Source organism: Chaetomium globosum, genomic scaffold (genome assembly GCF_000143365.1).
Source record: "Chaetomium globosum CBS 148.51 scaffold_2 genomic scaffold, whole genome shotgun sequence".
Taxonomy (NCBI): Eukaryota; Fungi; Ascomycota; class Sordariomycetes; order Sordariales; family Chaetomiaceae; genus Chaetomium; species Chaetomium globosum.
Window position 1 is genome coordinate 1,414,240 of NT_165977.1, and position 12,753 is coordinate 1,426,992.

General features: G+C 55.5%; 4 protein-coding genes and 1 non-coding gene across 5 annotated transcripts; 1 reads left to right on the top strand and 4 right to left on the bottom strand.

The window, feature by feature from the left end:
* Nucleotides 1–1,705: 1,705 nt before the first annotated feature.
* CHGG_02570 (uncharacterized protein) lies at nucleotides 1,706–3,547 on the top strand (the record flags this gene model as incomplete). The annotated part of the gene is made up of 1 exon (XM_001229085.1): nucleotides 1,706–3,547. One exon carries the CDS (start codon nucleotides 1,706–1,708, stop codon nucleotides 3,545–3,547), a length of 1,842 nt encoding a protein of 613 aa, XP_001229086.1.
* Nucleotides 3,548–5,636: 2,089 nt separating this feature from the next.
* CHGG_02571 (uncharacterized protein) lies at nucleotides 5,637–6,985 on the bottom strand (the record flags this gene model as incomplete). Its single annotated transcript, XM_001229086.1, has 2 exons — nucleotides 5,637–6,010; nucleotides 6,076–6,985. The coding sequence occupies 2 exons, from the start codon at nucleotides 6,983–6,985 to the stop codon at nucleotides 5,637–5,639; spliced, it is 1,284 nt and encodes a 427-aa protein (XP_001229087.1).
* Nucleotides 6,986–7,558: 573 nt separating this feature from the next.
* CHGG_11268 lies at nucleotides 7,559–7,638 on the bottom strand. The gene has a single exon. It is a non-coding gene; the product is annotated as a tRNA-Thr (tRNA).
* A 2,864-nt stretch (nucleotides 7,639–10,502) lies between these two features.
* Nucleotides 10,503–11,019, bottom strand: CHGG_02572 (uncharacterized protein; the record flags this gene model as incomplete). The annotated part of the gene is made up of 2 exons (XM_001229087.1): nucleotides 10,503–10,781; nucleotides 10,945–11,019. The coding sequence occupies 2 exons, from the start codon at nucleotides 11,017–11,019 to the stop codon at nucleotides 10,503–10,505; spliced, it is 354 nt and encodes a 117-aa protein (XP_001229088.1).
* A 498-nt stretch (nucleotides 11,020–11,517) lies between these two features.
* On the bottom strand, nucleotides 11,518–12,706 carry CHGG_02573 (uncharacterized protein; the record flags this gene model as incomplete). The annotated part of the gene is made up of 2 exons (XM_001229088.1): nucleotides 11,518–12,472; nucleotides 12,531–12,706. 2 exons carry the CDS (start codon nucleotides 12,704–12,706, stop codon nucleotides 11,518–11,520), a joined length of 1,131 nt encoding a protein of 376 aa, XP_001229089.1.
* Nucleotides 12,707–12,753: the final 47 nt, after the last annotated feature.

A 12,753-nucleotide genomic window follows, 5' to 3' on the forward strand; every position in this document is an offset into this window, starting at 1 on the left:
GGTTGAAGTCAAACTGCCAGTGTCTCCCAACCGACTGAGCCGGTTGGCCAAGGTCACACAGCGTCGGCCCTCTCGTGGCCAGTGGAGAGGCGCGCCGCTCGGCAAGAGGGGACGCTGCAAGCACGAAGCGCCAAGACTCGCCAAACCCTTGAATTTGTCAGAAGCGAACGGGTGTTCAGCGCTGTCTCGCGAAACAGCACCACCAGCGAACCAGAACAGCGGTGGATATAAAACGGCCCGGGAAATGCTAGCCCATACGCATACGGTGCGAGAGGCTGGAGGTCAGCTTCCTTGGCCCTTCGGCCGCCATCGGTATGTTGCACGCGTGATCTGTGGCCACTTAGACGGCGATCGCGGTCGATGAGGAGGACAAGAGGTCCGGAATCTGGTTACAGAGGGAACGGAAAGCGGCCTCGCCTAAATCTCAACTTAGTACACGCCGGATTGCTGAGGTCGGCGAGCAAGCAATGGCCTTGCGATTTGCAATTTGCTTGAATAGAGGCCCATGAAACTAGCTGAGTGTACACACTCATCATGTGCTTGCCTCTTGTTCTTCAAGAATCGGGTGGGTGATCGCGCTCCCTTCGGGTTACCCCCGCAGCTGTGAATTTGCCCCTTCCAACGTTTCTTGGACGGTTGAGCCCAACCTCAAACTAGGTTGTGGTCTCCGCTCTTGCCTCGGGAGACACATCCGTCATCAAATCGGGGTTGCGGGAAGCCTTAGGATTTCCTTACCACGAAAGTATTAATTCAACTCTTGCCTCGTCACATATCATGAACTCAGTCAGAACAAAATGCATGTCGTCTGAAAAGTGGGCTGAGAACTTATATTACCGTTCCATGCACTAGAAAAAGTACCCCTAGGGTCCAAGACTCCAAGATCGAAACAGACGAACCCCTGCTGCAGCCTCAGGCACCAACTGATCCACCCGCTGTGCACCTGGAACAGTGTTGAAGACGGGGGTCAGGGCCGGCTTTGGGACGCAAAAAACCAGCCGCTCTGCCTGCTGTTCAAACCCCATTCACCCAGCCTCTCATACCACCTGCATCAGGCACGGCGAGCACCGGTCATCTCCTCTTCTCCATCCCACCGCCTCCTTGCAGCGACCGGTTTCTGCATTTGCCATCTGCGCCTTTTGGGGGCAACCCTATTTACCTGCATACCATCACAATCGTTGTTTGAATCCACGCATTATCGATTGCCTGCCGCGCTGCTGAGGCATTTGGGGAAGACCCTGACTCGATCCGCCGCCCATCAATCGAACCTAGCCCGCACCCGGCCGACTGACAATTCCAACAAAAGCCCCTGGCTTTCCATCTCTCTCTCCCATACCGTTATATTCACCAAATACTTTGTTCTCTTTTCCGACCCTGTTTGCGCTTGCCCGTTGCAGTCAATTTGTCTGCCCGAGCGTTCTCGGTATCGACACATCGAGCGAGTTTCCGCCCTTCCACAAGTCCGCTGGGGCTAGAGCCGGGTACGATCGACCCCCCGTCATCCACAGGCGCATAATATTGGGAAATGCGTTTCATTTCTAACATTCTTTAATAACAGATAGGGCAACCCATCTTGGCCACTCTCCGACCGCGACAAACACGTTCTTGGTGATCCAAAACGGCACGGCCGCCTCCTCTTCGTCGGCCGTCCACCCACCCCCTCTCCCTACCCCGGCGCCTACCTCGTGCTTCATAGAGACAAGCCAATATGAGGGAAGCCAACTTTAGCATACCCAATGTCAACAAGGCATCCGTGGGCATCACCACGGCCTTGTATGACCGACGGGCCCTCGACTGCACCTCGACCCTCCCGTTGATCAACTCTCTCAACCATCTCGCCTACCTCACCACATCTTCGGCTAGAATCCGCGACATCCTTACCGTCGATGGCGGCATTGAAAGGCTGGTCTGCATCCTGAAAGAGGGGCGGAGCAAGGATATGATGGATATGTGGAAGTGGAATCTGGCTTTCCAATGTGTCGTCAACATCGGAGTTAGGGGCACTGAGGCCGTCCGGACCCGTGTCGTGGAGGCCGACATGGTTCCGGTCATAGCGACTATTCTCGACAACTACATCAAGGTCATTGAGAAGGTCCGGGAAAAGGCAGAGGAAGCCAAGCAAAAGGACCATCACCGCCACCGGATAGGCGGGAGCAGTCGCGTGCACAAATCATCCAGCTTTTCCTCCCGATCGGGGACACTGGATGTGGACCAACGGACTTTCCGCAGGCAAGCGCCTCCCCCATCCATCGATGTGTCTGCGGCCCTGGCCGGGCCGTCCACGGGGGTGGTTCATTCTAATGCCGACCCGACACCCACCGCTCCCCAATTCCAGGTGACGCCTCCCGCCGACCGCGCTCCCTTGACCGCCCACCGCCACCACCGTCATCGCGTTGCCTCTCCGGGGCCTCAGACCGCGCCGCTCGCCCCGATTGTCCCGTCTATGGATGCTGCCGACGGCTTCGCTAGGCCCATCAGAGACGCCGACCGTCTCGGCAGCATGCTTCCGTTTTCCCGATCCGCCATCACCTCCCAGCCAGCTTCTCCTACAACTCCCCTCCCGCCCCCACAAATTCGGTCTCCGACCGTGCGGCCCACCTCCATGCTGGCTGCGACGGCTCGGTCTAGGAGGAGACCTTCAATTCGCCATCAACACTCGACGGCCGCCGAGCCCGATGATATGAATGCGGAGAGCATCACCTCGGAAGACTCGCCAGACGCCGAGATGTCCGGCACGAACGACATGCAACCCGAGGTCAACGTCCAGGATGTCGCGGTGGAAGATGGAGACAGCATCATGGCAGGCGGGGCCATTGACCTAACAACTCCAACCGCGTCCGAGGCCCAGGACACTGGCACTTTCAACATCACACACCAGGGCCCGGTCGACGGCAGTGTTCCCACGAACACTACCCCGACGCCTGTGCCAAACATTGGCTTGTCCCCAAACAGACCAACCCTGGTGACCCCGCCACAGCCAGCTATGCCGAATGCGAGCGTACCACGCTATCTCCTCGATCGCCAAGTCAGCCGTAACCCGCAAGTGCTTGCCGCTATGCCGCGGGAAGAAGACGTCTTGATGTCTTTACAACTTCTTGCATACGTTTCCAAATACTGCAACTTAAGGAAATATTTTCAGAGGAGCCATCTCGTCCCCAAGCTCAAGATTGGGAAAGAGATCCAGCTTTTGGATGGCGCCGACCCTGCCGCCCTGGAGGCCGAACTGGAGCAGGACGACGAAGCCCTCGAGGAGGAGTACTGCCTACCCAACGACTTAAACATCTTCCCGCTGGTGGAGAAGTTCACTGTCAGGTATCACAGCACCGACATGCAATATTGGGCGGGGGTGGTTATGAGGAACCTGTGCCGCAAGGACGACACGCGGGGGGGGATCCGGCAGTGCGCCTACTACCAATGTGGCAAGTGGGAGGAGTTCACCCGCCAGTTCGCAAAGTGCCGCCGCTGCCGCCGAACCAAGTACTGCAGCAAGGAGTGCCAGAAGAGCGCCTGGGCGTTCCATCGCCACTGGTGCATCGCCGCCACGCAATGATGAAGGGACAAGCGGAGTCAGGACGCCAAGTAGAACCGGTACCACAGTCAGAGCAGTACGCAGGCCGGGAGCAACACCTAGAGCCGGCGCACTACGCAGATTCGGAGCATTCTACAGATTCTGAGCATTCTGACGGACGAGTCAGAGAGAAAAAACTACGTAGACCCAGAGCCGGAGCCGGAACAGCACACAAAAGCTGTCGCTTCTATCCGGTATCGGGCATGATGGTCGTTCTATTGATACCCCCCGGTTCGTTTTTTGAGTCATTCTCGCCGGGATACACACCAAGCCCTCACCTTTCATGGCGTTATCCTCATAATGTCTATCTATCTGGCCATCTCCTTTCTGAGCGGGCACTCCGGCAAAATAAAGCAGCATGGCGATTCATGGTGAACACAACTCAGCACAGCACAACATATCATATCTCTCTATCAGTCCACACTCTCACACACGGACGGCTACCTCCGCGAGCATGGTTGGCGTTGCACGATACCACGAGGATTTCTTTTCCGTCTAGGCCTTTTCAGGCTTTTCCAGGCAGGCAGACGCCGCTTTTTTTTCTTTTTTCTGGTTTTGGTTTTTGGTTTTCCCTATTAGCAAACTCGACTTGAGCTTTTTTTGAGTCAATGGCAGGGCGCGCATGGAATTCATCATACCTTGGTACCGTACCGTAGCCAGGCACGAAACGAACGAATCCCTCTTGTTTTTTTTTCCCAACCTACTACGGGTACCTACCTTTTTATACCATGGGGTGATCTCCTTGCGTGTGTCTGTGTGTGTGATGTGATAAAACTGTGCTCTCTTGACTTTAACTTGGGGAGGGTATGAAATTGTGGGAGGGTTAGTTGGATTGACGGGGGTTGGAGGTATATGACATTATTATTATCTTAGGCGGGAGCAACACTAGCGCGGCGTTCTTATCCTTTTCCCCTTGACTTTTCCCGGTCTGTTTTGCTTGTTTCCTGGACTGTTGTTTTCTACTCGTATGATATGACTGACATGCATGGCCTGACGTTGAAATCTCTGACTCACTCCCCTTCTCTTTTACTTTTTGTTTCTCGCTTTCATTTCTCCGTTTTCTTGATGAATCCCGCTACCGACTGCGTGGTGGCTTAAAAAAGTGTGTTGTCGTTGGTTGGTTTTGCGACTTGAGACGTGTTTGTTTCAGGCGTCGTCGGTCGAGACTGGAAGCCCAAGATCCGCTATTTGCGGTCTGGGAGCGGGCGGGGTTGCTTCCAACGGTGGGTGAAGAGATGGGACGAACACATGGATTGGGCCCGTCTACACGGTACGCTAGTGAGGCGGGGATAGGGTGAGATGGCTGGAAAATGCTTAGGGTTGATGCCGAGGTGCGATTGTTTGTTGCATGCAAAATTCTGGATACCCCGAGGTGCGAGTGTGCTTTGGGCGCGTGGTTGGATGGGATACCTGTGTCGTGATTACTAGCCAGAGACTGGTTTCGGCTGTCGAGGTGGGCATTGGATACCGTGGCTGGCGAGAATGGGAACGCTGCCCGCTACGTTGTGTTGTGTTGATCTGGACGAGCAGCTACTTGGCTAGCGTTCAGGCAGGTAAGGTAAGCAGGGCTACGGGAGCCCAGATGGCTCAACGTGTATATACGATGGGAGTGAGCTACCACGGGCATTCTCAATGACTCCTCTATTCTGAAGTTGCCGGACCATTCCTGTCCCCGATGCCTCGTGACCAACTTGGGCCTGGTATGCCCCTGGAATTGTTACAGCCCTTCTTTATTGCCTTGAGGTGCCCTTGGCTCAAAGAGGGGGAGCCAGACAATGAGGTAGATGCCTTTGTTATCGAGAATCATCCAACGCTTCCAATTCCTCTTTGTCAGGCCTACAAAGGGCCACTGAGTCAGGACGAGGCAACGAGCACACCCTTGAGCACACACATCACAGGCGGGTATTGAAACTAAATTTTCCTACCCCATCAAAACACCGGGCGCCATTCAGAGCAGCTACCTCGAACATTACCAGCCCGCTGTTTAAACAGCCAAGCAGTATTTGTTACATACGCAATATTTCTCTCCCCTCCTCCAGTCACCTCACCCACCCCGTGATCACCGTTCCGTTCACCTCTTCCCCGCCTGCCTCCGACTCTTCCCCAACCTCGGCTTTGAGCCCTTAGGTCCACCGGAACCGCCACCACCACCCGGCCTGCCACCGGGGCCGCCGCTCCGGCCGCCACTCTTCATGCGCTTGGCATTGAACCCGCTCAGGTCGCCCGAGGACATGGCGTCGCCGGACTTGGCGTGGCGCTTCTTGCCACCGAAGCCGAACTTGGCGTCCTTCTTTTGCCGCTTGGCGTTGGGCGGGCCCCGGCTGTCGCCGCCGGCCGAGCGCTTCTTGCTGTTGCCGGCCGACTTGAGCTCGTTGTCGACGGCGACGTCGAAGAGGTCGTCTGCTTCGGTCGCGCCGAGGGCGGAAGAGCCGCCTTCTTGTCGCTCTGTAAAAGAAGAGCCATGTTAGTATTTGAGAGTGTGAGTGTTTGGGGGAATAGGGGCAACGTACTCCGCTTGAGCAGGTTGATCTTCTCGAGGGTGTCGCGCTTCTGCTTGGCACGCTCCTGCTGTTTCTGTACCTGGACCTGCTTGCCGAACTTCTTGAGGTCGCGCTGCTTGCGCGCCTCGGCCGACGCCTTCTTCGCGGTCGCCTCCTCGACCATCTTGGCCTTAACCTTCTGCATTGTCTCATCGCTGCGCACCGTCTCAGCAAAGAAGTCGGTCGGTCGCGTGAAGGGAACGCCCTCCTTGCGGAGCAGTGTGCGAGCCTGCCGCGCGGCTTCGAGCGACTGGTTCATGAAGGCCAGCTCGCGCTGCAGGTCGTCTTCGACGGAGGGGATGGATTCCTCGGTAATCTTAGAAGAGACTACCGATTGGTGGAAGGCGAAGGGGACGGTCTTGGGGTTTGTATTGAGGGCAAAGCGCCGGAGTGCGGCGAGGAGCCCTTCCTTGTTGTTGATTGTTTGGCGGACGCGAGTGCCGGCGGCAATTTGTTCCTCATCTTCCTCATCGAGCTCTGAGAGCTCGTCGACGTCAATATCCTCCTCCTCCTCGTCGTCGTCGTCGTCGTCGTCGTCGTCGCGATTCTCGGGGCCTCCGTCCGAATCAAGTTCCGATTCCGAGTCGGAGTCGTCTATCCCCGCCAGGTCGATACCGCCGTGCAGGTCGTCCCCGCTCTCATCTGAGTCGCTATCTTCATCGACTTCACCCTCGGCCTTCCTCTTGTTTGCGCTGCTGCCATTGACCTCGAACTCTTCCTCGTCACTTTCGTCCTCCCACTCCTCGTCGACTACCTTCTCCACAGCCGGCTCATTGGACTTTCTCCTGTTGCCCTTCTGCTTATTTGACTTGCTGTTCGTGATTTGCGACTTGGACTTCGGCCCGGTCTTGGGGGACTGTGCCGCTCCTTTCTTCGCCATTTTGCAGGTGATGATGGTGGGGACGATGAATTGATGCACCTGCAATCTGCAGAGAAGCCAGCCTCTGAAACTTTTTTTGGCCGGCTGCTGCGATTGAGCGATAAGATAAGATAGTTACAACTTGGAATGGTGGGGAAGACAAAGGCCGGCCGGCATTCTCCTACACAACCCTAACCCTACCTAAGCAACCATTCGATGTTCGCTGTGTAAGTGACCACCCAAGCCGCTCATTTCAAGTTGTTTAAAAGCCGGACAGGTTCAAAAATTAGTTAGGAGGTGAGTAGAGAGCGTTGATATTTTAAGTCGACTACGTACTTAACTGAGTTCTGCCCACTGTCTGTCGTTCTTTGTCGGGGATCATGGGTTGGCTGCAGCTGTGCTTTGGTGTCAAGATAAGCTAAGTTTGGCCCGTGCATTAAACCGACCATTGGGAGATCCTGCGCCCTGGGGAGTGAAAGAGCAACCGACCGGGTAAAAAACGGACACCGAGCACACGAAATCCAGGTATGTGTGAAATTTGACTAAAAAAATGCACAGGTGGAAAAAAGCATTTACCCCCCTTCCGGGGTTTATTGCCCACAACCAGAATCGAACTAGTGACCTTGTCATAGAGAATTTACTAGTGACACGCTCTACCACTGAGCCATGCGGGCTTGCACTTAACTGTTGAAAGCAGGAGTGAAAAATAAAACTTATATAGTCTCCACCTTTTGGAACCCTCGAAGTCAGGGGCTCGGTCTCAGGGCTTAAGGATGTGGACCCTGAGAACGGACTTGGTCGCCGTGAGCCAGAGGGCAAGAGAGCAATTATGCAGTGTCGGAGAGATCCATGGATGGTCCACGCCATGTTGGTCATAGTCCAGTGGTGATGGTGGTGGAAACAATGTCGGCTTGAGCAGTTGGCATGCAGCGTCCAGACGGGTAATTGTTTTACAGACCCGTGGCCTGGCAAAATATGGTAATGGAGGCCAAGGTGCTCCATCTGTGATGAGGAGAATTAGATTACTAGTGCTGTTGTGTGGTATTTCCGATCGCGGGCGACCACACCCCCAAGCCCCTGAGACCGAGCCCCTGAGCCTCGACCCCTGAAACCTCAACCACACCCCCAGTCACACATCGCAAACAGTCACTCACAGCGCAGCAGAAAACCAAAAGTGTCAAAACCGGCTTCAAATTGCTAGATACCATCCTCCTCCACATACCAGTTAGAAAAAAAGCGAACAATCTCCCCCTATCCCTCATCCCGTCCCCTCCAGCCATCCCAAAGCAAAAAAGACCATCCAGCATCTCAGAACGAGAACAAGGAGGGCGCGAATCTCCTCATCCTTATCTTCCACCCGCCTGCGAGACGACATCGCGTACTAGCCCCGCTGGCAGGTGGAGTGGTGACGAAAGGGTGCTGATAAATGACCGGTTGTGGGTCGAGGCCGAGAGAAGAGCGGAAAGACGAGACGGGCGAGCCTGGTCGCCGTAGTGGTATGACAAAAAAGTAAAAAAAATCCGAAGAAGAAGAAAAAAGAGAATGGCGGCATGGGCGGTGGGTTGATGGTGGGTTGGTGGGTCGCGGGTTTGACGTTTTGGGTTTTGTTGAAGCCGGTTTGACGTGGTGGTGGGTGGTGGTGGTCGGGCGTGACGAGGGCATCTCCTGATTCCCTAGGGCTCAGCGGGCTAGGGAAAGGTCCTAGAGTATCGGAGGACTATTCCCTTGGGGTTGTTGTGGTGGTGGTCTTGTGCTGAGCGAGGGATGGGTTGTGTTTCGGTGGTTAAAAGAGGTCAAGAGGACCCTCTTGTGGTGGAAGGCAGGAGATGCGGCTCATACACGGCCGCCAGCACCGGGTTTTCCCTGGTTGTCATTTACATGACAACGCAGTAGCCGTTGAAGTTTGTGGAGGTCTGGGGGACCTTGGTCTGGGTGGTGGTGGAAGGCATGTTGATTGTTTGGGGGGGGTTTTGTTTGAAGAGTTGTAGTTGTCTTGATGTCTTGAATGTTTGTGATGATGCTCTGATGAACAAGGAGAAGTCTGATATTGGATCGAGGATGAAGAGGAAATTTATATCTTTATCTCGTGAACATCGAGGCCACACTCGAAAGTCCCTCCCTCCCTCGCTCCGATGGGCATCGCTACTATCCCTCCCGCTGTCCTACATTACGCGGATAATGGCAAGCGTTCTCGGCCCGATCGCATTCTTTGACACCCCTCTCTTTGGTGTTCCGGAGGACAAACATGCAGAAAGAGATCGTCCCCATGAGGGGCGAATGTCCTAGTATTGTGCGCTTAGTATTGTCCCCTCAAAACAAGGTGACGTCGGTGCCGGTGATGCGATAGGGATGCCTCTAGACCTCTCTCCCGAGAACATGCACAGCGTTTGAAGCACGAGTCGCCATTAGTTTACATTCCTCGATCTGCTTGATTGCCCATAATGGTGGATTCGGATTTAAGAAGTTGCCACATGCCTTGCAAGTCGCCAAGGTCGAAGTCATGGTGGCGTGGGGCTTAGTATTGTTCCCCCCTGAACCCCTTAGTATTGTTGACCCCGGTCCTTGTTTGTCAAGCAAGTGCAACCCCGGCCCGCAAATAACATCAAATCCGCTGAGGCGACCTCCATCGTCCAGGTTCGACTAGCCCTATCCCATACTCATATTCCGAACGGAGAAAAACAACTGGTGTTTGCCGTTCGGACATTACCGCCTCAAACAAAACCGTTACCGCGTCTGAGACCACCTTCGGCCCCCGTGAATGGCCCATTCCAAGCAGTTAAACGGCTTTCGCCAGTGCCCTACGCAGCAATATTCCCGACTGGGCATCTAGAACCGACTGAAAGGGAGCCTAGTCGTCCAGCCAGTAATCAGCAAAGGCGTCTGGATGCATCGAGTTGCAGAATCACGGCAGACTCGACCACACAGCTCGGAAGCGAGGTGAGCGGAGCGGCATGACCTGCAATGAGGCGACAGATATCCCGAGGCCACAGCTTATCCCGAGGCAGCATGATAGGAGCCGACAAGTCTCGGTATGCCGTCACCGTGGAGAGCGCAGCAGGCAGGATGCATACCTGCCTCACCCACATCCACACTCGCACCCCGGAGCCGAGAAGGAACCAATAACAAGGAAAAGGATAACTCACCATTTTTCCCTTGAGCGGTAATCACCCACCCACCGCAGCGCCAGTCTCATCCTGGCCAATAGCGTCAGCCACGTCACCCCGCCTTTTCACACACTCCCTATCGGCCCAAGATAGCCCCAGGACCCGAAGCCTCCCCCCCTATCCGACACCCACCTCCACACCAGCCAGAGACAGAACGGCCGCCATCCGACGACACAATCCGACCTCAGCCGCCCGAAAGAAGAAGAAAGCAGACCAAAAAAGGGAAAAAGACTCCAAAAAAACGTACCACTTCCCTTCTCCACCTTACTATTAAAGGCAAATGGGCACTCATAATCCCATCCCCAAACTTCTCATTCATGACCGCCTTAAACGCATACCCATAATTCTTGCACCACCTCGTACAGCCTATTAAATCAGCGGGCTCCACCGGCGGCAATGGGCCCCGGGCCCTGGCCCCGGTCCGGAAAGCCCATCATCTGGGCGGCGATCGGGGACTCGGCCGACAGGCCGAGCAGGCGGCTCAGCTTCTCGGCGTCCTCTGGGGAGGCGCGGGCCTGCCCGTAGAAGATGGCGGTCACGGCGACTTCGCTGCGGCCCAGGTGGGAGGCGATGGCTTCGAAGGTGAGCCGTTTTTGGGTTTTGGCGTCGAAGAGCGTGGCGGAGTAGGCCGGGAGGCGGTCGATGATGGAGGACTGTTGTTGTGTAAGGGGGGGAGGGGGGTGGTGTCAATGAGGATTGGTTTTTGTGATTGGTGAGATGTGATGTGAGGAGGGAGAGATAGGTGAGTTGCGTGATGGAGATGTGTGATGAAGGATGAAGGTGCGTGATGGGGAGACGTGCCGGGGTGAGGCTTACATCGAGGGAAGCGAGATTCTGTCGTTGCTCAGCGATATCGATGATGGATCCGCGGCGGGGTCGTTGGTCTGCCATGGTGATAGGATGGTTGAGGAGTGATGAGGAGTGATGAGTGACTGTCTTGCTGCTTGCGTGCTTGTGATGCAGATGTATGTCTCGGCTGGTGTTGACCGAAGTGAGTTGACGCAGCAGTCTAGCACTTTATAACACGACCCCTCTACATGTACGACTCCCAGGGACCCATGGACCCCTCGACCCCTCGAACCCCTCGAACCCCTCCTCTGCTGTGGCCGCATATTGCTGGTGGATGGGACGTATGAGCTCACTAACCCCACATTCAAGTGGATGAATGCATAAGGACCCTATCCCCCGCAGGAGATCAGCCGGAAACTCGGGGGAGCGGGGCTAACATCAGATGATACGGAATCTGATATCCCAGTTCTTTCTTGTGTGTCATAACCAACCCTATCCTATCGGGCTCCCTTCTGTTATTAGTAATAGTTTGCCATCACCATCCAAAGTCTTTCTTGGTCTCTTCTGTATCAATGAGCGAACCCATTCGGCTGCCGTTCTCTAAAACTTCCCTCGCTTCGTCCAATCCCTCTTGGTCGCTGCCTCCAAATCATCCACATTCAGCATCCCAATCCCCTCATCGACCAGCACCTTCCAAACCTGATTCCTCACATGGATGGGCCACCATGGTAGCCTCCAATACCGCGACACCAGCCCCCTGTTTTTCGCCTCGCGAATATGACTCCGGATCTTCTCCAGCTGGCTCTTGCTCGGCCCCTGCGTCCACCACACCGCGCCAATGGCCTTCCAGAAGTCGACGCTGGCATAATAAGAGTTGGTCAAGTTATACCCCGAGTTCTCCAGCTTGTCCAGGGGTGCATCAAAGAAAGCCTCTCGACGGCTCGAGTTGCCCAGAATCTGGTCGAACGGTGCATTGCCCGTACCCACGACGGTTATGGGCCGCTGGTGGAACTGGTCGTTCTCGTAGTAGCTGAGCCAGCCCTTCTCGCGCAGCGGGGCGAGCTGCTTCATGACCCACGGCCAGGTTTCTGGGCCGTCGGTTTTGATGTCGACGAGCAGGACCAGCGGCTGGTCCGGGTCGGTGTCGAAGACGCCGTTGGTTTTGCCGTTGTAGTACGACGTCGACGGGTTTTGGTGAGCGAGGATCTCGACTAAGGGGTTGACGTATAAGCTCTGGAAGGTCCGGTTGCGTTGTAGACTGGCCGTGTCGTGGCCGACCAGGAGATCGCCATCGCGTAGCCAGACGTCGGACTCGACACCGGTGCAGCCGGCGTAGAGGGCCGTGAACAGGGGGATCTCGCGCCAGTAATCGTTGTGTGAGTGGCAGGCGACGGGTAGGACGTCCCGGAGGAAGTCTGTTGGGTACCAGGCGAGTTCTTCGGTGCCAGTACCCGGTTTGCCCCAGTTCACGAACGGATCACCCCTGCTGTTGCGCACTCCAAAGAAGCGATGCGCCATCGCCTCGGCGGATCTCACGAGGAGATATGTTACCGTTCTTTGGGGAGGTCAGTGTGTGGGTGGGATGTGATGTGATGCAAGGTTGGCTGGCTTACACCAAGATCAAGCCGAAGAAACATGTCGGCCATGTCCATTGTATCCCCCGCTTATGCTTACCGCCCCGGATGCTGTCGCCATTTACACCCTCCTCGGTCTCCTCGGCGTCCCCCAGGATGGAGAGATATTCGTCGGTCGTCGCCGGCCTTGGCTTTTCTGTCTTCCATGGAGCCATGTTTAACCAGAAAGTCGAGAAAATGTCAGAGTCCCTCCTGTTTTGAG